The 23,656-nt window shown below is 61.3% G+C and overlaps 1 protein-coding gene across 1 annotated transcript in view; it reads left to right on the top strand.

Moving 5' to 3' along the window:
* Positions 1-18,384, top strand: part of SLC9A1 (solute carrier family 9 member A1) — a 32,237-nt gene extending 13,853 nt beyond the window's left edge. Inside the window, exons 2-12 of the mRNA XM_082494177.1 lie at positions 9,283-9,743; positions 11,447-11,697; positions 12,159-12,376; positions 12,747-12,949; positions 13,189-13,278; positions 13,679-13,749; positions 14,196-14,369; positions 14,516-14,630; positions 15,067-15,168; positions 15,489-15,561; positions 16,388-18,384. Coding sequence (XP_082350303.1) covers positions 9,283-9,743; positions 11,447-11,697; positions 12,159-12,376; positions 12,747-12,949; positions 13,189-13,278; positions 13,679-13,749; positions 14,196-14,369; positions 14,516-14,630; positions 15,067-15,168; positions 15,489-15,561; positions 16,388-16,710 — 2,081 coding nt within the window. The 3' untranslated portion in view covers positions 16,711-18,384. The remainder of the gene's footprint in view (positions 1-9,282; positions 9,744-11,446; positions 11,698-12,158; positions 12,377-12,746; positions 12,950-13,188; positions 13,279-13,678; positions 13,750-14,195; positions 14,370-14,515; positions 14,631-15,066; positions 15,169-15,488; positions 15,562-16,387) is intronic.
* The last annotated feature ends 5,272 nt before the right edge of the window (positions 18,385-23,656 follow it).

Below are 23,656 nucleotides of genomic sequence, written 5' to 3' on the forward strand. Positions count from 1 at the left end.
AAGGTCTGCAAGGGCCCGGCCAGCGCGAGTCATCGGCCGCTGCGGCTGACTCGCTAAGCTGCAGCAAGGCTGTTGCGCGCTGGTACCTGCTTTTTCTGCTGTAGCTTTCAGGTTTTGACTCATTCGTGGGCTGGCCCGATGCTATCAACGCTGTTCTTATCTTCTGCAAAGCAGGCAGGGTCCGGGCAGGTCACCTTCTCACGCACGCTTGCCGTGCCGGGGGCGTTAGGGCTGAATACGTGAGATTGAGGGAGCCGGAGGCTGTACCAGGCAGCTCGCGGTCTCCCATCGCAGGAAAATTTCCATTTGCCCCCAGTTTGTTTGCAGTATGGGAGGAAGAGAGGGAAAACAAGGAGCAATTCGGCTGCAAGGTGGGACCTGGCTGTTTGAGCAAGGTCTGTAGGCAAGGGGGACGGTAACGTCACACCGAGAGAAAATAAAACCGTACGGCGGGTGACTAGCAACGGGTCTTAATGGCTATTTACTGCAGTGACGCGATTCATAGGGGCGTTGCGTGCGATCCGGCTCGGAACTGAGGTCTGGGAGTTGGGCACCGTCACGGCCAGGCTGTGCTGGGCACCTCGTGTTGGGGTGGACGGACCCTGCGGGGACCCAGCCCGGGGTGCAGCCTGGGGGCTTCGTCTCCCTCCCCGCCTGCATCCCGTGCGGATGTGCCCTGCTTAAATTAAGCAGATGGAACGCCGGTACCGGATCCCCGCTTCTCGCAGACTGAAAATGTCGGGAGGCTGCGACGCAGTGCTGGATGCTCGTGGATTTTAACCCGAGTCCTGAGCATCGGGCTGGTCGCAGCTCCCTGCCCGCGGCCGGCTGGGGCGCAGGAGAGCGATTCCCGAAATTAGGGCTGGGTGTCTTGCTTTTCCCTTCTCTGCCTGTGCTTGTTTTGCACGCCAAGCCCACGGCGAGGTTCGGGTGGGTGCCGGCTGCGTGGCCCCTGTGTGGTATCTGCATTAACTCAGTGAGTCACAAAAAGCGGTATAAATTAATTACCATCCTGATTCTTGGCTTTTCTTCGTAATTAGCGGCAAGAAAATAATGAGGCTTGAATGCAACATTTGGTTTGATCTGGAGGAAATTGTTTTTCTTAGGAGTTCTTTCTGTACCTGTATCTTTAAAACAAAAAAAAAGTCAGCTTCTAACTGGGAAATGTCATTTTGGGGTGGAAAACCCAATCTTTCCCATTCTGGACATTGACGCTTCTCTTAAAGGTTGCCCCAACCAACCCAAATTGCTGCAAGCAGCCCAAAGGGAGCTGCAGGAGAGCACTCGGGAGACCTGACCCTGCATTTAAACCCTGCCCCGGGGTGAAACAGAGAAGAATTTGGCAAAGCCACGGGGCTGTTTGTTTCCCACCGACGTGCGGCAGGGCCCCGCGCGTGCCGTCCCGCCGGAGCAGCCGCCGGAGCGAGCCGCGCCGGTGCTCGGCAGGGCCGGAGGTTCAGGGCAGGTGGTGACGTTGGAGCTCGCGAGACGCAACGGCTGTGATTTCAGCATCCTGGTTTTACCGCCTCCCCTTGCGGGGTGACACGAGCCGTGGCTTCCCTCTATTTTTAGGCGTAAATCACCAGCTGTTTAATTCCTTTCCAGCAAGTTCAATTTTCGGCCCCTTCCCTCCAGACTTCCCCATTATATCTGGTACCCGTACCAGTGCCGGCCGCCTGCAGCTCTTTCTCCGTGCCCTTCCCCGGGCTCCTCGCTCCCTGTCTTTGCCGGCAGGTTGATGGATCCGGCCCCGTTTTACACGGGAGGGTGCGCAGCGGGGCTGAGAAGTGCTCTCAGCAGCTACGAGACATCCCGCGGGGCTTGTGCTGGAGGCCACCAGCCATCAGCAAAGCCTGGCTGATCTTTGGGCAACTGCAGCAGCGGCCGATGGGCGGGTGGGGGAAGAGAAGTACCCAGCGCCTTTTTTGGGGAGGAAAGGGGATAAACGGAGAGAAGCTGTGGCCGAAATCTGAGAGCCTGAGATGGGTTTTCCCCCGGGAGCCCGTTGCAAAATGTTCTGTTCCACCTCGCCTGGGGCTTAGCCCCACATCCTCTGTCCTCTCCTACCCCGAAATACAGAGCGTGAAAGCCGGGTTGGGGTGGTCTCGGTGCTTTGCAGACCCTGGAGCCCAGCCCCAGCCCTCCCCCCTGCCCCAGCGTGTCTTCTAAGCCGAGGAAAAAGAAGGGGATGGAGCTGGGTAATGGCTTTGCCGATGACTAGTCCCCATGACTGGTGACACATCAGTGAGTTTGTGGCTCAGCCAGCGAAGCATCCACGTGTCAGGGCTCTCCATGGTCCCCGTGCCCCGTGGGAGCGTGGGAAGGTGCTGGTACCTTCCTGCATCCCTCACCGCCGGGTCGATGGGTTTGGTGACGACGCAGGGCTGCTGCGTCTCTGTATAGCCCACCGGACCCTGCCAGCCCCGTGTCCTAAAGGGTTAAAGTGGCCTTAGAGGGGCCCTGGTGCTGCTGAGCCACGTGTGTCCCCTCCAGCGGTGCTCTCTGCAGTGTCCTTCAGAAGGGCAGCCCTTCTGAGCATGCCTGCTCCCCCTCGCCGCCTCCTTCCCGGCCCCCGTGCCTTCTCCTGGGGCTTTTCCAGCACCGCAGCACGCTCCGCACCCAAGCCACGCAGCCGCTCCGTCCCACCCTGCCGCCCAAACCAGCACCCAAGGGTCCCCGGGGCTGCAGCGAGCATCACCCGGAGGGGGCTTCACCGCCCCCTCGTCCAGACTAACCCCTCGTCTACCTCCTTTCAGAAAAAAAATCATCCAGGGGGTGGGTGGAAGAGCTGTCTAATCCCCGGTTATTAATTGTGTCATTTCTCTCCCGGGGCTGCCGCCTGCCTGCTGGAGCCTGCAGCCGCTCTGATAAACTTCTGGAGCCTGGGAGGATGGGGCGTTTTTGTAACCGTTCTCATTTCTTGTGCCTCCTCTTACCTAACAGGCATCTTCCTGGAAGCAGCCTGGCTTTCCCGCAACGCTCCCGGTGCGTGGGCGCTTGGCAAGCCGGGGTGAAGCCGCAGGAGCAGCCGTCCCGCTTAACCGTGAACGTGCCGAGCCGTCCCGGCCGCGCCGCGTGCTCCCGACCCTCCTTCCTCCCTTTCTTTACACGGCTCCCACTCAAACAACAGCCAAGTGGATTTTCTGCCCTCCTCCTTCGTGTCTCTTTTCCTCCTGTGAAAGGAGGGGACGTTAACCCCCGCCAAATTCAACCTGCAGCTCTAAGGGGATGTGACAGCCGCTGACAATCCTAGCTGCAGGGACTGAGGACGAGCGTGCGGTGGCTCTGGGAGCTGGGGGGACCCCATAGTGCTGGTCCCCAGGGCTGGCACACCGTCTCGTGGCACAGGCTGCCTCCAGGATTGGCATTATATGTGTGTACATATATCTTTTTTATATATATCACAGAATCCCAGACTGGTGAGGGTTGGATGAAGATCACCCAGTGCCACCCCCCGCCAGAGCGGGGACACCTCCAGCGGTGGCACAGGACACCTCCAGGCGGGTTTGGAATGGCTCCAGAGGGGGAGACTCCCCCCCCTCTCTGGGCAGCTGTGCCAGTGCTCTGCCGCCCGCACAGGAGAGAAGTCCCTCCTCGGGTTGAGATGGAACTGCCCATGGTCACGTTTGTGCCCGTTCCCTTTTGTCCTGTCACTGGGCACCGCTGAACAGAGACCGTCCCCATCCCCCCGGCACCGCCCTTGAAGGGTTGATGAGATCCCCCCTCAGCCTTCTCTTCTCCAGACTGAACAGCCCCACGGCCCTCAGCCTCTCCTCGTAAGAGAGATGCTCCACTCCCCTCATCATCTTCATAGCCCTTTGCTGGACCCTCTCCAGCAGTTCCCTGTCCTTCTTGACCCGGGCAGCCCCGAACTGGACACAGCGCTCCATCTGTGGCCTCCCCGGGGCAGAGCAGAGGGGGGGGATGACCTCCCTCGCCCCGCTGGCCACACTCTGCTTGAGTGAATATTCTATGATATTTGATTTTATTTCTTATGTATCGCCTCTAACCACCAGCGCTTCTTAGGGCCATGGCGATTGCTCTTAGGGCTCCGACTCCAGCGATATCCCCACGGTGGGAGCCGGGGTGGGAGATGTGGACATCTCCCAGACCTGACCTGGGGTGGGGAAGCGTGTGAAGGCTTTGCCTCCTTTCTTCCGTCGTAAGTGTTCTTTTGAAGCGTTTGATTAAAATGTTCTCTCCGCGCTGCTTTGAGAGAGGTCTTTCAAATGAGGGGAGCGCTGCCAGAGCTCTGAGGAAGCCTGACCTTGGGTCCCATCCCACATGGAGCGGTACTGCAGCGAGCGGGGCGATGGGAAGGGAGAGAAGCCCAGCATGGATGGGATGGGGATATGCCGTCAGGTGTGGAGGAAGCGGACCTTATAGATACTGTAGGACGCGGCGCTGGTGGTCTTCAGGGCTTTCTGCTGTGGGATGAAGCTGGGCTGAGCAAAGGGGGATGCTCCCTGCTCCCTTTTGCAGTGGGTTCTCAGCACCAGAGCAGCCTCAAGAGCTGCAAATCGTTCCCTTCTGGGCTGGAGAGAGGGGTTCCAAATTGCTGTGAGCAGCTCGGGGCGCGGAGATGGCCTCTGCTTTAACTGCGGCGCAGGAAGCATGGCTTCAGGCTAATCACCCTGTGGGATCTGGCTCGTTTTGGCAGCAGCGCTGCCCCCAGGGTGGGGATGTTGGGTCTGGGTTGGGTGCCCGGCACCCTTCCCTCCGTATCCCTTCCCTCCGTATCCCTTCAGGCTCTTCCTGCCCAGGCTGAGGACGGAGGCAGATCAGATACGGTGGTTTTTTGAGTTCATGAGGCAGCGAAGGAGCAGACGCTGCTGGATGTGGAGCTTTACGTAACGCTGGGCACCGCATCCAGCCCGCGCGCCGGGGCTGCCGTAACCCAGATACAGCCGAGGAAGGAAAAAACCACACGTAGGTCGGAGTCTTTCCCAAGCTGCTTGGTCGGGAGTAAATATTTCCAACGGCGCTGCATCCACCAGCAGCCAGAACCTTGGGAAAAGCAGCCCAGCTCCCCCTCGGTAGGATGGGGATGGACCTTTAGCAGCTGAAAGGGGGGTCCTCGCGTTTGCTGGGGCGAGAACCGACCCTCGCAAAGTCCGGAGACCAAAGGTGCCTTGCTGTGCTCAGACGTCTTCGTTCAGCTTCCACGGCCTCCGAAATGCAAGCCTGCTTTGTGCGCCGAGGGGAAAAATAACCCGCCTTGCTGCGCGAGCCGACAGACACCGGTGGTTCTTGCCATCGCTGAAGTTAGCGAAGAAAAATCCCCGGCGTTGCCCTCGGTTGCCTGTGCTGGGGTGCAGATCTGCTGACGCCAAAATGAAGACCGCTGGTGTTCAGAAGCTGCGGAGCAAAGTTTTGCAGCGCGAGCATCGCCTTGCAACAGCTTGCCTTGCCCAAAATCTCTTTGATTTGAAGGGGGGTGATTTCCTCCTGTCCTTCAAGCGCTTGGACTGGGGTTAAAACTGGAAAGCCCATCCCCAGCTCCGTTCTGCCCTAACGAGGGGCGACCCCCGCGTTCACCTTGCTGGGCACACGCGCGCGTGGTGTGGGCAAGGAACCGTTTTAGTAGGAACTATTGACTTCTGCATTTCCTTTTCCTTGTTTGCTCAAGCTCTGGGGGTTGATGTTTACTCAACTGTTCTTGCTTTTAATAGTTTCGGTGGTGTTTGATGCCGTTGATAGGGGAGCTGCTCCCATGGAGTTTGTTTTCCGAAGGAGGAAACTTGGGTGACTGCGCGTGCCCCGTGCTGGTGATTTGGGGTCGCTCTCAGGGAAATGGGGTCTCGGGGGACTTTCCTCCTCTGGAAGGGGTGGGGGGGGGGGGTCAGGAAAACCAGTCGAAACCCAGTGGGTGCTTCTCCATGGGAAAAGCCGCTCCGTGCGCTCGCCTGCCCTCTCCTGCGCATCCCTACTCGTCTGCTGGATGCGGATGTGCCGGAGTGTCCCCTCCACTCCCACATCACTTGTTTATTCAGGGTGCGCTGGCAGCGGGGTGCTCCCACCATGGTAGACGAGTCCCAGTTTGCAGCAGGGCCACCACATTTGGGGACAAGCTGGGTGGCAACAGTAGGTACCGGGGCAGGCGAGCAGCGCGGCTACCTGCTGTGCAAATAACCTTTTACCAAAGGAGCCGGCAACGGGAGCCTGGAGGTTATTAAGGCTTATTATTATTATTATTAAGGCTATTATCGAGACTTATTCCCCTTCCCGCTGCCCCTGGATGTGCCACTGGCCGGGCAGCCTCATCGCCGGGCATCCTCATCGCCCGGCATCCCGTCGCAGCCTGCCTCCTCCTCCGGGAGAGAAATTCAGGCGCGGAGCTGGAATTAGGATGGTTCATCCCTGCCTGGTATCGCTCCTGCGGCGAGAGCGTTTTTTCCCATTAATCACCCCCACCCCAAAGCGGGATGCCGGCCCGGCACTCGGAGCAGGATCCCAGCAGGATCCCAGCAACAGATTGGTACCGATGAGCTTTCGAGCGCTCTAAAAATACTGAGCGGAGAAAGCGGGGAGCGAAAAATGGCTGAGATTCAGCGAAATCAAAGGCGTCATTAACATGCAGCCCATGTGAGTGTATTTTTAGGGCCCTACAAAAAGGGTCTAAAACATTGAATTCACATCAGCGCGCGAATGTTCCAGTTTAATGGGATCCTGGGGCCTGTGGGGAAGACGTGAGGGATGCTTAATTGTCAGCGTTTGTGTTTTATTCATGATTGAACGTCCTTAGCAAGCGAAAACTGATTTGCTGCGGGCTTCTCGCTGCTCGTGTGGCTTTAAACCTTCTTGCGGCCAGGGCTGGCGTGTGCTGAGATGGGCAATTGCCCGGTGCGCTGGAAGGGCTCGTTGTTCCCCGGCGTTTGCATGAGCTGTGCTAGGAAAAAGGAATTATCGTCTCCGTTCCGATGGGGAGCTCCCTGCCGGGGCTGCCTTGGGACCCTCAGCGCTTGCGTGGGCCACGGGGGGGGTGGGGGGATCCAAGACAGAAGAAAAATCCCATGGGGGTAAATCAAGAACCACATCCAGCCCGGGAGGTCCCTGAACGCGGGTGGCCGGACAACGGGAGAGCACTGGGAGACAGCTCGGATGCTTCCCGTCTCCTCCCGGCTTCCCCTCGTGCCCCAACCCGAGGGCTGTGGGGCAGTTTGCTCAGAGATGGGTACTGCTGTGGCAAAAGTCAAAATAGAAACCAGACTCCCATCGCTCCGGCACCTGAGATCCACCGGAGCCACCAAAGCAAAGCGCTGCTGAAACGGCGCAGCCGGACCCGCATGGAGCCTTGGATGTGATGAATCCTCCGGCCTCTGCGGTGCCGGGCTCACCCACGCCGGAGGCAGCGCCTGCAGCTCAGGTAGCAATTTGAGGACTAATCCTGCCTTTGGGGACCTGCGTGTGGCCATGGCCAGTAGGTGACTCACTGCCCGTCCTTAGGGAGGGATTGTGGAAGCAACCGCTTTTCCCATCGGAGATGGATTCACGCGGCGCCTTCCCCGCTCGGCTGCGCAGGTGGAGGAGGGATGAGCCGGCACCGCGGCGCAGATGTGGTCCCTGCAGGCTCACGGGGAGGGGGGGAGGGCTCACCGCGGCGCAGAGCAGCTCCGAATCATCAGTGGGATGGTGGCTCGTTAGGGAGGGCGGTTTTTTTTTTTTAATCTGTTGTGAAACGATGTGCAGATGGCACAGCCGCTCGGCCGGAAAGAACAGAGGAACACGGGATGCCAAGGCAGGGTTCCTTATTTTAAACTGCTTCCTTTGCCAGGGAACAAATGTGCCGCACTTCAAAATAATAATTATAAAGCCTGGGAGAGGATCCAGGGAACCCAAAACCCTTCTGTGGGTATCGGTGCGTTGGCTGAAGCGCTGCTTTGGTTGGCGGCGTGCTGCCTGCCCGACCCCGCAGGCAGATGCCCGCTTTGCCGGGGCTGTGTTTGGTGGGTGGGTGTCATCCCAGCGGGTCGCGGCTGGCTCGGAGACCTGCGTTTGGGGTCGTGCTGGGATTCAAAAAGGGGAAAACGAGTTCCCTCTTACCTTGCACCCCAAGGAATAGCTCTGCACCGCAAGGATATGTCCTGCCCCTGCTCCATGCCCGGGAGCAGCCCTGCCTGCAGGGAATCATAGAATCATACAGTCATAGAATGGTTTGGGTTGGAAGGGACCTTAAAGACCACCCAGTGCCACCCCCTGCCCTGGGCAGGGACACCTCCCCCCAGCCCAGGTTGCTCCAAGCCCCGTCCAACCGGGCCTTGAACACCTCCGGGGATGGGGCAGCCACAGCTTCTCTGGGCAACCTGCACCAGGGGCTCACCACCCTCACAGCCAAGAATTTCTTCCTAATATCTCATCTAAATCTCCCCACTTCCAGTTTGAAGCCGTTCCCCCTCATCCCATCTCTCCATGCCCTTGTAAGAAGTCCCTCCCCTGTTCTCCTGGAGCCCCTTTAGGCACTGGAAGGGGCTCTGAGGTCTCCCCGGAGCCTTCTCTTCTCCAGGCTGAACCCCCCCACCTCTCCCAGCCTGTCCTCCCAGCAGAGGGGCTCCAGCCCTCCCAGCATCTCCGGGGCCTCCTCTGGCCCCACTCCACAGCTCCGTGGAAGGCAGACATTGCCGCAACCGGCCTTATAAAACCTCCCAGCTTGCTCCTGAAGCTGCAGGAGGGGGAATAAAGAGCCGCTCCAACTGCATCCTCGAACCCGCTGAGTGCCAGCTCCGCTCCCTGTCCCCTGCTTTGGGGACACCCGGGGACGGGCACTGCGCTGCTGCCTCCTGCCAGCGCCTGGCACGCCGCGTGTGCCGGCGCCCGGGTGGGCAGGCTGCCGTCTGACGGGAGGTAAATGCCAGTGCCTACGTGCGCCCGGGATTAGTAGCTGCGACGGGAAGAGCTGGAGCCAGCGACAGCTTGTGTTATGAGAACTGCCTGTGCCGCAGACGGCTGTCACGGGGGGCTGGGGGGTCCTCTGAGAGACCCCGGGGCACCCAGAGGGCGGCTGCCGCCCGTTAGACTGGGAGTCGCTGTTATTTTCTGGCCTGAGGTCAAGCAATGCCAGGGCACGTGGGCCTGGTGAAGCTGAACTTGCCACTTTACGGCTTGGGAGCGTGGGGAAGAAGGGGCTTAGAAGGGGAAACTGAGGCACGCGAAGAGCAGATGATCCCCCGGAGTGCAGGGAGGGCTGGGAATTGGTCTCCGGCTCCTGCAGGGGTCTCTTCCTGCAGAGAGCATCCTCCAGTCACGTAGCCAACATGTGTCTTGCTCTCTCCTCCTCCTCTCCAGGCTTCCACGTGATCCCTTCGGTATCCAACATCGTTCCCGAGAGCTGCCTGCTCATCGTGGTGGGCCTTTTGGTTGGCGGGCTCATCAAAGGGGTGGGTGAAAAGCCCCCCATCCTCAAGTCGAACATCTTCTTCCTCTTCCTCCTCCCACCCATCATCTTGGATGCCGGCTACTTCCTCCCCTTGCGCCAATTCACCGAGAACCTGGGCACCATCCTCATCTTCGCCGTGGTGGGGACACTCTGGAATGCCTTCTTCTTGGGTGGCCTGATGTACGCCGTGTGCCAGCTCGGCGGCCCCGGCCTGAACCACATCGGCCTCCTGGCCAACCTGCTCTTCGGCAGCATCATCTCGGCCGTGGACCCGGTGGCCGTGCTGGCCGTCTTTGAGGAGATCCACATCAACGAGCTGCTCCACATCTTGGTCTTTGGAGAGTCCCTGCTGAACGACGCCGTCACGGTCGTAAGTGGTTGAGGGGGATCGGCCGAGGGGTTCGCTTTGGTGGAGCATCTCTGGGTGGTGGCACCAGGACTGGCAGCTATCAATGGAGCCCTGCGAGCAGAACCGGAGACCGGACCATTGCAAGCTGCCAGGTCCCTGCCGCCAGCTGAGCTGCGGCACCTCCGCTTGCTCCTGACCTTTTGCAGGTGCAAAGCTAAATATAGCGGCTTAAAACACCGCAGAGGTGGGTTAAGGTGAAGTGTTTTACTTGGCGGTTTGGGGAGACCGAGAGCACGTGCCCAGCCGGTTACCGCCTCTCGGTGAAGAGCAGGGCTGTGCCTTGGTCTCCTGGGAATCTGCTCTCCTGGATGCAATCGCTGCTTGGGGCCGTATCTGCTCCTGTCCTGCCAGGGACGGCGAGCAGGAGCGCAGACGTGCTGGCACTGGGTCAGGCAGCGCTGCCGCGGAGCTGCTGCTCCCTCCTGTCTCCTTCCTCCTCGCTGTCCCCCGGCTCCAGCCCCGCGGAGGTGGGAGGGCAGGACGTGGGGGGGAGCCGTGGGGGCTGCGGACAGACTGGCGTCCCACCTGGGTCGCCCCACCTCAGCCCCAGTCTTTGAGCAGCACCTTTTCAGGCACCTTCGGGAGGTTCGGGGGCCAGGCCACCCCGCTCTGGGGCCGTGGCCTTTCCAAAGGACGTCCGTGTCCAGGTGCTGGCTTGGCCATCCGCACGGCGTCCTCCTCTGCGGAGCTGACCTCTAAATTTACTTCTAACCCACTGCTTTTTTTTTTTTCCTGGCTCTTCTCCCGTATCCCAGCTGTCCGCTTTGGAGCTGGCTGCTCAGCGCACTGGTGACGAGGTTCCTGGTGATGAGGGACGCGTCGTCCCGCCACAGGGATTTTTCCCAGGCATTCCTCCCTTCTTTTGACCCGAGGGGCTCCCTGCAGGGTCCGTATCCCCCGCTCCCAGCCCTGGGGAATGCTTTTGCCTTCTGCTGTCACGTCTGTCCCTGCCCGTGTCCCAGGACCAGGCCCTGGCAGGCGGGAGCTGGCACCTCGCCCTCCCACTGCTCGCGAGCGCCGCCATCCCTGCAGGATGCTCCGAAGCCCCTTTCCCGTCCTGACGCGCCCGGGTCACCTCCTGCTTTAAAATCTCTCCAGTAAATGTGTCTGGGGGTGGGAGAAGGCGATGAACCTGGGGTGGGCTCCTCCTGCGAGGTTGCCCTTTTAGCTACAAGAAGACATAAGGGTTTGGGCTGTTCTCGGGGCAAATGTTGGCTTTTGTCTCCATGCGGCTGTCAGTTGTCCCCCAGCCTGGATCTGTCCCGACCTGCTCACTGGGAAGCAGGAACGGTCTCTGGCTGGTTCAGACCTTGACCAAAGCCCTTCCTGGGACGGGAGTGGGGTTTGTGTTGGAGAACAGAGCTGTCCCAGACACATCTCCGATGGCACTCTGTCCCTGTGAGCCGTGGAAGACGGGGAGGTGGTCTCTATGGGTCTGTGTCTCACATCATCGGCTGTTTTTGACGTGAGGCTTGGTCAAGCGCAGGACCCACCTCAGGTTCCCCAAGCACTGGCCCACCTCATCTGAGGTGCACCCTGCTGGGTACCTGCCTGGCTCCCTTTGCTGCTCCTCTCCCAAGGAAGGTCCCTGAGCAGGTCTCCTCCGAGGTGCTGTCTCTTGCCAGCAGGACAGTTTGAACCTCCCTCTCCCTTCTCCCTCCCAGGTCCTCTACCACCTCTTTGAGGAATTTGCCAACTTTGAGCAGGTGACCATTATCGATATCATCCTCGGCTTCCTCAGCTTCTTCGTGGTGTCGCTGGGCGGTGTCTTCGTGGGCGTCATTTATGGGGTGATTGCTGCCTTCACGTCCCGCTTCACCTCCCACATCCGAGTCATCGAGCCCCTCTTCGTCTTCCTCTACAGCTACATGGCGTATCTCTCCGCTGAGCTCTTCCACCTCTCCGGCATCATGGCGTGAGTTGGGCACGGGTGGGATAAGAAGCCCTCCTGTCCCCAGTACCATTTGGGGGATTTACTCTGGTGTAACCACATCTCTCTGGCTGTCCCAGCACGGCCAGTACCTGCCCAGTGAGGGACAGAGGTGTGTTTGGGCTGGGATACGCAGGGAGGCAGATGAGGGAAGCGACTCTCTCGAGTTGTTGCACGGATCCCAGGGCGCTGGCAGCCCATTGCCCGTTCTCCTGGGCAAGATGATGTGGTTTTGTCCTGCCTGGCTCCAATCCTCACTCCTGCCCTGCCAGGAGGAAGGAGAAACCACCTATTGCCTTCTCTGGAGGCCTCGAGCAATTGCTGGTGTCTCTCAAGCCCTGTCCTGCTCTGGGGTTTGGTAAAGAGCACAAATGATGCTGCAGGGTCAGTGGTTGGGGCTGTCCCCATGTCCCCATGGCTGCTGAGCGCCCCAACCTTGCCCTTAGGCTCATCGCCTCCGGCGTGGTCATGCGACCCTATGTGGAGGCCAACATCTCCCACAAGTCCCACACCACCATCAAGTATTTCCTTAAGATGTGGAGCAGCGTGAGCGAGACCCTCATCTTCATCTTCCTGGGTGTCTCCACGGTGGCTGGCCACCACTATTGGAACTGGACCTTCGTCATCAGCACGTTGCTCTTCTGCCTCATCGCGAGAGTTTTAGGTGAGGTGTCAGTGTGGTGGCAAAGCCCTTGGGGACAGTCCTGTGTGATGGGCAACTCTGAGGGCCATGAGGCCCAAGTTTGACTTGCTGGGGAGACTGGAGTTGACTGGGTGGCACTGCTCCACCGTGGGCATCAGGCTTGCTGGTGGTTGGCTTTGTGGGGACATGGGCTTGAGGCCGAGTTTGTGCTAGACATGGGGTTGAAGCTGGTGACGGGTGTTGAGATGAGCGAGCAGGACAGCACCCACCTGCACCCATGGCCCCAAGGGGGTGACACTGCGCTGGGCTGCAAACTGGGCTGCCAGGGGGGTGTCTTCAGGGCTGAAGGGCACCCTTCACCATCTGCTCACACGAGGCCCTGCTCCCCCAGGCGTCCTGGTCCTCACCTGGTTCATCAACAAGTTCCGAATTGTGAAGCTGACGCCGAAGGACCAGTTCATCATCGCCTACGGGGGCCTGCGAGGAGCCATCGCCTTCTCCCTCTGTTACCTCCTGGACTATAAACATTTTGGCATGAGGGACATGTTCCTCACAGCCATCATCACAGTCATCTTCTTCACAGTCTTCGTGCAGGTTGGTGGCACGCGGGTGGTCACGGTGCCATTTCAGAAGAAAAGGGGGTTATTCAGTGAGCTGCGTGTGTTGGTGGAGAGCGAGGAGCACGTCCCCAGCCTCCATCCCTGACCCCGTCACCCTCCCCCTTCTCCGAAAGCTCTCGTGACACCAGCAGCGCAGAGCCCTGTGGTTCGGCTGTGCTGAACCCAGCCGGTATGCCTTGGGGAGAGGTCTCACCCACCTTCCCTGTTCCCTAGGGCATGACCATCCGGCCCTTGGTGGACCTGCTGGCTGTCAAGAAGAAGCAAGAGACAAAACGCTCCATCAACGAAGAGATCCACACGCAGGTAACCCGCCGCGCCTGGCCAGCCCTCCCCGCGCGCTTCTCTTCGCCGCCTTAGCCCTCTTCTCTCTCTGCTTCTGCCACCTCCACCGCTGTAACCAGGCGGGTTTACAGAGCGGGAGCTGCCCCTAAATCGGTGCCCAAGGTAAGGGGGGACAGAGCGAGGGCTCTCCCCCGTCTGTGTCGTCCAGTGCCCGCTCCAACCCAGACCTCCCCTGTGCCTGGTAGAGCAGCAGCCCGGTTGCGTAGGACCGTGCTGCCCTCCTGAGGCCCATCCTGGACCCACAGCCCTGATTTTGCACCCCCTGAGTGCCCTCCCCACTGTGTCAGCGTGGGTGTCGGGGTGGGGAGAGGGTGGGCGACAGCCCCTGCGAGCTGCCTACACCTTGGGCTTTCTCTTCCAGTTCTTAGACCACCTTCTGACAGGGATTGAGGATATCTGTGGTCACTACGGGCATCACCACTGGAAGGACAAGTGAGTGTGGAGGTTTGGGGGCTCGGGGGACCCGTGGGGGAAGTGGGGAAGGGTTTCTCAGCAGATTTCTCAGCCCTGTGCCAGGTTTTCTCCCCGGGCTGTAATATCCACACACGCTCCCCTTGATGAATTATGGCCTTGGGTTGGGTGGGAACAGGGCTGCAGGGCTGCACGCCTTCGCCACGCCACCCACGGCAGTGTTGGGAGCTGCTGGTGGCCAGCCCCTGCAGGAGCTCAGGACCATCCGTTGTGGTCCAGCAGCTGTTGGGTGGTTGGGAGGCTGCTTGGCTGGAGAGGGAGTCGGGGAAGCCTGGCCTGACCTGTGCTGGTGGGAACTGAACCACCTTCTGCTGGCCTGGGCCAGCCATGGGGAGCGGGGATTGCGTGCCGGCGCGGGGGGAGGTCTGATATATCGCTGCTCCTCCTTTCCCCGCGTCCTCGGGAAGGCTGAATCGCTTCAACAAGAAGTACGTGAAGAAGTGCTTGATTGCGGGGGAGCGGTCCAAGGAGCCCCAGCTCATCGCTTTCTATCACAAGATGGAGATGAAGCAGGCAATCGAGCTGGTGGAGAGTGGGGGCATAGGCAAGATCCCCTCCGCCGTCTCCACCGTCTCCATCCAGTGAGTTCTCCAGCCCCGGCCACCCTGTGCCTCTGAGAGCCCCTGGCGCAGGCTGAGCGTTCCCTGCTAGTGGCCGCAGGGCAAGCAGCCATTCGGTCCTGCCCTGGCCATCGTAGTGTCGCTCTGAATCCTGTCTGTCTGTGCAGGAACATCAACCCCAAAACCCTTCCCGTGGAGCGCATCCTTCCAGCCCTGTCCAAGGACAAGGAGGAGGAGATCCGGAAAATCCTTCGCAACAACCTGCAGAAAACCAGGCAGAGGGTAAGGTGTCCCCTGGCACCGTGTCTGTGCCCCCTTTGCTTCCCTGGGGGCAGCCAGGACCACTGCCCGCCAGAAGCCTATGGGGCCAGCTGTGCCCTTCACCCCCAGTGTCCCTGCCCTCTTGCCCCTCACGTTCCTGGTCTGGATCTCGCTCCCCAGGAGGCTTTTCCTCCTGGGATGCTGCTGGGATAGTGCTGAGGGGGAGGCTGGCTCGGTCAACGGCTGAGCCCAGTGTTTAAACCCTCGCTGGGCTAAGATGGGTCCAGATCAGGCGTCCCATGGTAGCACACAAGGGACGAGCCACCAGCTTGCCTGGACATGCTCTGCCCACTGGTGGCTGTTTGAACCGTCTCCAAGGGAAATGGTGCTGTGACCTTCTTTTGCCTTTCTGTGTGGTTTTTTTAACCCATCTTCTTTTCTTGGGGCCTTTTCCCAGTTACGATCCTACAACCGGCACACGCTTGTGGCCGACCCCTACGAGGAAGCCTGGAACCAGATGCTCCTGCGGAGGCAGAAGGCCCGGCAGCTGGAACAGAAGGTGTCAAGGGGATGGTGCCATGGGCTGGGGAGGACGGGGGGCCAAGGGGGGCTTCCCGACCTGGGAAGGGCATCAGTATCCTGCATGGGGAGGGGGCTGAGGTTCAGATTACAGCGAGGAACCCCAAGTCTTGGGGTCTTCTGATTGCTCCAGGCTCCGAGCAAGTCCCTGCAGCACGGCTGGGAGGATGCATGCCCATGTCCCCTCCATCCCGCTGCTGCTCCTCGCTCATCCCCGTGGCCTGGGGTCAATTCCCTGCCTCCCCTTCCCCATTTCTCCTGGCCACTCCGATGGAGACGGTCCCTGTGCTCCTATTCCAGATGAACAACTACCTGACGGTGCCGGCTCACAAGCTCGATTCGCCCACCATGTCCCGGGCTCGCATCGGCTCAGGTAGGTGGGACTCAGCTGCTGGGGGAGCACCAGTGCCAGCACCTCGCTGGGCATCGCCGGCACTTTGGCGCTGAAACACGCGGAGGTTGTGTTGTCCCGAACCCCCTCAGCTCCGCTGCGGCTCTCCAGCCCTGATCGGCCCCGTTCCGCTCCCTGGTGTGTGATGCGGCCAAGCCCCAAGGGGTCTGCTGTTCTCGAGCCCGAGCTCTGCCTGCGCAGAAGCACCCGGCTTGCTTCCCAGCATGGTTCCCACCGGGAAGGCGGCTTGGCCGGTCGGTAGATGTGTCCAGAGCTCAGCTCACTCCCTCCACGCAGCCGCGTTCCTGGCCGTGCCTCTCCTTGCCCTCCGCCGGGGAGAGGACCAAGAGTGCTCAGCCCCAAGACCTGGACTCCTGTCTTCTCCATCGCTCGTTTGCTTTGCCATCTTTGGTTCCTCCTGTCCTATGTGTGTCCTCTTCAGCTTTGGGGACAGTGCCACGAGGTGTGACGCCGCTGGTGGCGCTTGCCGAGCCGGCGGTGAATCGGCAGAGGGCAGCTTCTCCCCTTGCAAACGGCCCAGCGCTGGGAAGCAGGGCTGGGCTGGGCTGGACTGGGCTGGGCTGGGCTGCCTGGAGCGGCTCCAGATGGGATGTGGAAATCAGGAAAAGGAATTAAACAGCAGGCTGGGAAATCGATAAGACAGCCCAAACATCTCAGCCCCAAACATCTGGGGTGCGTTAGCTGGGGGTCCGTCAGCCACCCCCATTACTACATCCAGGTTATCCTGACCCAGTTTGTTGATGATACCGTGAGACGGGCCCTGCCTCACCCCTCTCTGCCTCCCCAGACCCGCTGGCCTATGAACCCAAGGCGGACTCGGAGAACCTGCCCATCATCACCATCGACCCAGCCTCCCCGCAGTCCCCAGAGTCCGTGGACCTGATGAACGAGGAGCCCAAGGGCTGCGGCGGCCTCCCGCCCTCGCCCGAGGAGGACGAAGAGGGGCTGGTGATGCGGGTGAAGGAGCCTTCCTCCCCGGGTACCGACGACGTCTTCACCCCGGGGACCGGCGACAGCCCCAGTAACCAGCGGATGCTGCGATGCCTGAGCGACCCGGGCCCTCGGCCGGAGCCGGAGGAGGGAGAACCCTTCATCCCCAAGGGGCAGTAGCAGCTGACGTGCGAAGCCTCACACCATGCTTCGTACAGTTTCTCTCCCTCTTCATTTGTTCTTCTTTCTTTGCTCTCCTTTTTGGTTTCTTCTGGCACTACACACGGGGTTCAGGAAGGGGAGACTGTCCTGGATGGACTGGGATTGCCAGGACAGCTCTGCCCAGCAAGCCCTGGGCTGGTCCCGAGGAGCGGGGAAGGAGCCCCCCGGGATGCACGGGGCTCCTCGGCCGCCGCGGCCTGGGGGTGACAGACGATTTACCGCCCGGGACTGGGATTTGCAGTTGCCTCGCAGCCCCGGCGGGGCTTTCCCGGAGGCTGCCCACCCACTCAGGACGCGCGAGCGGCTCCTCGGGGCGGCTGCGGCCGGCGCGGGGTGGGCTCTGGGGGCGTCCGCAGAGGTTGCCCCGCGGCCCGGCTTCGCCTCCCCTCGCCTTGCCGTTTACCTGCCCCGGGGCGGAGGGATGGGAAGACGGAAGCCAGGCTCTACGCCGGGGCTGGCGCACCCACCGCCTCACCCGACACCCTCCGAGGGACCTCGGGCTTGTGCCACCGCTCCATGCCTTGGCTGCTTCCCCCGCGGGGCCGGCTGCCGCCCGGGAACCTCTCCTCCGGCCCTGCATTTCACGCCAGGTCTTGTTAAATAAATATCCTATAGCCATGCAAAGGGGGGAGCCGGGTGCCCCCTCGCTTTGAGCGGCCCCGCAAGCCTGGGCCTCTCCGTCCCTCCTGGAGCCGCTACCTGTCACCCGTCCCCACGGGGACCCTCTGCCAGCCTCGGCCCCTCACCCCGTGCCTGCCCGGCAGTGTGGCGGCGGCACCGGCTGCTCCTTAACCAAAGACGGCGACGGGGCGTGCAGGGGGGTTGCCATTTGCTACGGGGGGGGGACGTTATTTTTCTCTCCCTACAAGCAAGAGGAGCTGGGGGAGAGCCGGTGGCCGGCTCAGCCAGCGTGGGGACACGTTGGGGCCAAGAGGTTGGCAGGAGGGGGACAGTCACCCCTCCCCGACCCCCCCCCCAAGGGGGGCAACTGGAGGTTTCGGGGGTCCTGGGCTTGGAAGGACCCATCTTTCCGCAAGGTTCGGCTGGGGGGAAGCGCTGGGTGTTTAGGTGACTTACAGCCCTCCCCGGGCTCAGCGTGTCCCGCGTCGTGCTCCAGCGTGTCACTTTGTCCCTCATGTGCCACCGGGCTCCCACCACGTGCCACCCCCTTCGCCGTGGGTGCTGCCTCTCCCATGCCGCGGGGGTGTTCGTCGTCCCCTCCCCGGGGAGCCGGGGCTGCTTCCCCCTCCCCACGCCGTGCCTTGCCACGCGTCGTCTCTGCCCCGCTGCCTTGGCGGGCACCCGTCCCGCACACCCACCCACCCGCTCCGCGTCCCAACTGGGGCCCTGGGGGGGGACGGGGGGACGGGGACACATGGGGACGGGACTGGTGTCCGCACGGCTTTGTCACACGGGGGGTGAGAGCCCACGTCGCTGCCTGCGCCTGCCTGCCTGCCCTGCTCTGTCTCCAGGAGGGGAAAAAAAAAAAAAAAAAGAAAAAAGAAAAAAGCAATGAAAATTCTCTTGTATAAAAAGGAAAAAAAAAAAAAAAAACAAACCAAACCAAAACACGAACACATGTAAAGAGAATCTTGGTTTTTATCATGAATAATAAATTAATGTTAATTTTTAGTGGGGTTTTTCTGGCTGTTCAGGCTCCTACCCCTGCCACAGAGTCCCGGCCGGCCCAGATGAACGAGGTGGGCTGCGAGACCTCATCCTTCGCGTTCCCGCATCCCTCCCCAGGACTGCGCCGGCGTGAGGGGGTGTGTGGAGGGGAAGGGCTGTTTCTCTCACGTTGCGGGGGGAAGAAGGCAAAAGGCAGGTCCTTTTGCAGGGACGTGGATCACCCCGTCGCAGCCCCGAGGTGTCGGTCGGGCATCCCGGAGCGGCTCTGCCCACCCCGAGCCCGGGGCACCGCGTCCCGCTGCTGGCAGCGCCTGGCCCGGGTCCCTGCCTCCACCGCGGCACTTTTGGGGGCCTCGTGGCTCCGTCCCCAGGGGAGGGGGCTCGGGGACATTTGAACCCTGGGACCTTTTTCCCGGCTTTCCCCAGGAGCCAGGGCTGAAGCCGAGCTCTCGGAGAGGAGCCAGTTCCCACCGGCATCCCACAACCGGGGAGAGCGGAGACACTCCAGGTGGTGCCTGGGTGAGGGGCTGCATCCCGACCTGAAAATCCCTCAGGAAAGACCTTCGCAACCCCAGCAGCGCTTGGACCTTCTCCCCTCGGCGGGAACCCCCCCCAGGACCACGGGTGCCCCGGGGTGGCCGGAGCTCCCTGCTTTTGGGCAATTGCAATGGGAGCGTGTTTCATCGCTGTAAATTAAAGATGTGATTCAACGAGGCCGTGACTCACCCCCTCGCCATGCAGCGAGCGCATAATCGCTGGCGTTGCTCATGTGCTTAAAATACCTGAAGCTCAGGATCCCCCGTGGCCCTGGGCTGGGACTCGGCCCGGCTACCGCACCCCCGGGGTTCCCCCCGCCTCGCCAAGGGGTCCCTGGGCAGGACGAGGCTGTTGGGGATGTGGGGCAGGTGATGCGGTGGCGTCCAATTTGGTGGGTGCCATCCTTGCACCCCACGCCGGGTTTGGGGTGCCTCATCCCTGGGGCAGCGGTGCTGATGGGGGGGGGAGGGCGGACCCCAAAGATGGACCTTCTCTCCATCCTTGTTGGGGGAGAGCAGGGGTTTTGCCATCCCACCCCAAAGGGGTGGGAGCACCCAAAGGTGCTGGCTGCAGCCCAGAAGCCGGGTGATGGTCGCCCATCCCGGACATGGAGGGGAAAGCAGGAGCGCGCAGCAGCCCCGGGCTGCCCCAGCACCTCACCCGCCCCGCGTGCCAGAGAACGGCACGTGCGGCCGCCCTCTTGGTTTCAGTCATGCCTTTAGTGCGAGAACTCCCCAAACCAAGGCATTTCCAGGATATTCTTGTTTCTGTCTTAAAGGGTGAGTAACTTTTTTTAATGAGGAAGGACTAATGATCCCTCCAGGGATGGGCTGTCACCGCTGAGCAACTACCAAAGCACACGCAGGGCCGAGGCCGGGGGGGGGTGGGGGGGTGGATGGGCCCCCGCACGTGCCCCCGGCCCCACAGTCCTGGCGGTGATGCCTTTTCCCCATGTGCGTCCCCCCCCCACGCCCTGCACCCCGCCACCAACCCCCAGTTCCCCCCGCTCCCTCCCGGAGCGTGGCGGGGCCACGGCAGTGGTGCCAAGGACAGGGAGAACGGAGGGGACCCTGAGGCGGGTGACCTTGTCCCCGCACACGTGTGTGCCGAGGTGTTTATGGTTTTTTCCATAACCTCCATCCGTGGGGATTAAAGAGCTGCTGCCTCTGCAGCTGCAGGAATCTGCCCCGGCCAGGATGGCTGGGCTCCCCCGTGCCTCAGTTTCCCTCTGCGTGGTCTGGAGCTGCCACCACGCGTAGCCGTGCCCAGGCATCACCCAGGGCACAAAAACCCAAAGCGAAGGGACCAGCTGCCTTCTCTACCAGGCTCAAATTAGCGGCATTAAGCCAGGTTGTCCCTTGCCATGGCTTTAAAAGCACAAGTCACGCCAAGAGAAACAGCACGTGGTGTCACCAGGAAGCCACCGAGGCCGGGACATACATGTTGCTGTTCGTGTCATGGGGGGACTCCAGGACGGGGACCTTCCCGGACGGTGACACCATGGGCAGCTTCAAGGGGGCAGCTCAGTCCCTGCCCCTCTCTGGGGGCATGATGGTTCCACGTCCCCCTCCCCATGCCCTGGTGATGCCGTGTCCCCCCCGCACTCCCCGGGCAGCATTTTGCATCAGCCAGGGGAGGTGACGGGTGCCATTCCCCAACTCTGTGTCACCTGCTGTAATAACACCCTGCGCTCCCTTTCATCTCAAGGCCTTCAAGGTGGCCCTCTCCAGGGCGAGGGCGTCCCGGCGTCATCACTTATCATTAATTCCAGGAGACAGCAGGGGCTGTGGCAGGGTCTGGGGGTCCTGGCCGGTGACAAGGGGACCCTAGGCTGAGAGCGGAGCTGTGACCCCCCTTGTGCCAGGCAGTGAACGTGGGTCCTCAACCCAGAGCTGCACTGTCTGTGGCGCCAAATTTGGCCTTGCCGTGGCCACTCGGGGCCATGGAGGGAGCTGGTGGCACAGCCCTGGGGACATTGGTGTCCCAGCAGCAGTCTGGGGACAGCGAGCAGCAGTGGCACCTCTGGGATGGGCTGTGCAGGAGCGAGTGGGGCTGGACGTGGATGTGAGCCATGGGGAGGTGTCCCGGAGTGGTATTTGCCGAGGAAAGCTTCGGATATGTCTGACGAGGTCTTTACCACAGCGGGCACGGGGAGGCAGCGTGTGCGTGGCGATGGCAGCATGTGCGGGGGGACGGTGGCGTGTGTGTGTATGGGGACAGCAGCACATGTGCATGGCACAGTGGCCATTTGCATGGAGATGGTGGCACGTGTGCATGGGGATGGCAGACGAATGCAGAGGGACAGCTGCCATCTCATCTGCATGGGGACAGCTTGTGTCCGCGTGGGGACGGCTGGTGTGTGCGCGTGGGACAGCTCGGGCATGCACAGGGACAGCTGCCGTGGGCATGGGGACAGCCAGTATGGGCATGGGGACAGCCTGGGACACGGCTGGCGTGTGCACGGTGGCGATGCCGGGGGCGGCTGCCGTGGGAGCAGGCGGGAGGAATGCCCCCACCCCCCCGGGGAGTGTTGCTGCTCCCCCGGGGCGACGTTGGGTGACGTTTTTTGGTGGCTCCGGGAGAAGGGCTTGGTCCCTCCTGCTTGCTCAGGGAGTTGGCACACACCCTGCTTAATGTCGGGTGGGACGGAGCCGGTCCCACGCAGGTCAGGGAGTCCCCGAGGTCTCTCTTCACCTCCAGGTTGGGCTTTCACCCCCCGCCCCGCTCCCCCAGCCTGTCCCAGTCCCACACCCCACGTTCTCCAGCCCTTTTCCCCCCAAAATTCCCCACGACGGATGCTCGGGGCTGGACAATGTCCCCAACGCCCTGGGGGGGCACTGCTCGAATGGGGGATCTCTACCACCACCCCCCAGCCGCCCTCCCGGCAGCCCCTGCCCCTCTCCAACCCCCCTGGCAGTGGGATGCCCTGTGCCTCCCCACGCACACGCCAGGACACATCCCGGCTCCTCCCTGGGTGATTTCCCGGCAGGGCGAAGCCGTGTCCCTGAGCAGAACCGGGATGCGGCCGACCCCGGCTCCATGGGGCGAGTGGGGCCATGGCGTCCCCAAGCCCCTGTACCTCTGCCCAGCCCCTGGCCCACCCTCACACCCCCAAAGGGGCTTTGCCACCCTTGTGCCATCACCCGGGAGGCAGGATCCGCCCATGTTTCACTCCGAGATGGTGATTATTCCTTAATTGCCAACAAAACAAACGAATAAAGCCCGGGCTGGCCCTTGCTGAGCTGGAAGGAAACGGCCTCAGTGCCATTCCTGGCCCCGGGTTCCCTGCCGGCGGCTCTTTGGGATAATCGTTTGGTGATGGATGTTAACGAGCGGCTCAGCCAGTCTGGCCGGAGCTCGTCAGCTCTTTTTAATGAGCTGATGTTTTCTCCGGAGCCGTCAGCACGCTTGTCCCTCTCAGCCCGGGCAGCGCCAACGTGTATCTCCCAACTCGTCACCAGGCCACCGGCTCGTCCCCCAAGGATCTGCAGCGTCCCGTTCATCCCATCAGCTCCGCGGCCACATTCTGTTCCACCACCCAGGGGTGCCGCACCTGATGGGGTCCCCCAAATCGCCCTGCCCATGGGGATGCTCAGCACCCAGCTAGCCCTTCCTCCCACGCCTGATTTCTCCCAGCCGGACCCCCGGCATGGGTGAGCAGGGTGGATCCTGATCCCCAAAGCCATTTGGCCCCTCTCGGCCTCTTGGGAAACTCCTCCTGATACAGTTCTTTGGCCAACAGGATCAAAGGGGTTTTGCAATGGGAGGCGGCTGCCTGATTTTTTTATCAAGTTCCTTGGAAAAACACTTTCTGGCAGGGGTGCCCTCCTCCTGCGCCCCAGTTCAGAGCCTTGTGGGGCATAACTAGGAGCAGCATTTAATCCCGACAGAAATGCCTGATGGAGCCACGCAATTACTCTGGAGAGTGAAACCCCACGACATGAGGAACATCCCCATGTGAGGACCCAGCAGAGGGGACTCCAGCCCCCTCCAGCGACCCGTTGGGCTGTTGGTGCATCACGGGATAGGGAAGATTTCAGAGGGAACCAGGGCTCAGGCACCCCCTTGCCTCCTCTATCCTCCAACCCAGCTGTGGATGCTCCTAAACACCCCACTTCCCCCAAAAGCCAAATCCCCCCATCACTATGTTAGCTTTTCCTCAGCCAGCTCCAGCTTCCAGTAGCAGACCCCTGGGATATGGGAGACGACAACCTGCTGCCATCGAGCCTCAGCTTTGGAGATGGACTTTGCAACTTGGAAGAACTCTGCAACAGCTCCCCAAGGTGCAACGCCCCAGGTTGGGGGTTTGGGTTTTTTCAGGGGTGTTTTTGCAATAATCCCCTATGAGGGTATAAAAATAAATCAGTGCTGGCTTGTTCCCCAGCAGGGCTCGTGGCTTTTCAGGGTGGATCCCAGCTCCAAGCAGGAACGGGGGAAATGGGAGTGGCGGCTGCAGATGCGGAGCCTGGAGTCGCGCCTGTCCATCCGTGGGACTGCAGGGCATCGGGCACCGGCTCGGCGGGGAGGCGCCTCCTGGAAATGTCTGCAGGGTTAAATGCCGCGGAGAAATGAGCTCTTTAAAGTGACGGGAATTGTTGGGATGAAAGGAAATGGGCAGCCAGCGGCTGGGGACACAGCTGGCCTGGGGAGAAGGCGGTGGCTCGGCCAGCAGCGGGGCCACGCGGTGGATTTAGGGGTTGAGTTTGAAATCCCAGCGTTGGGAGCACCCGGCATCAGC

This window comes from Vanellus vanellus (genome assembly GCF_965231255.1).
Source record: "Vanellus vanellus genome assembly, chromosome: 22".
Lineage (NCBI taxonomy): Eukaryota > Metazoa > Chordata > Aves > Charadriiformes > Charadriidae > Vanellus > Vanellus vanellus.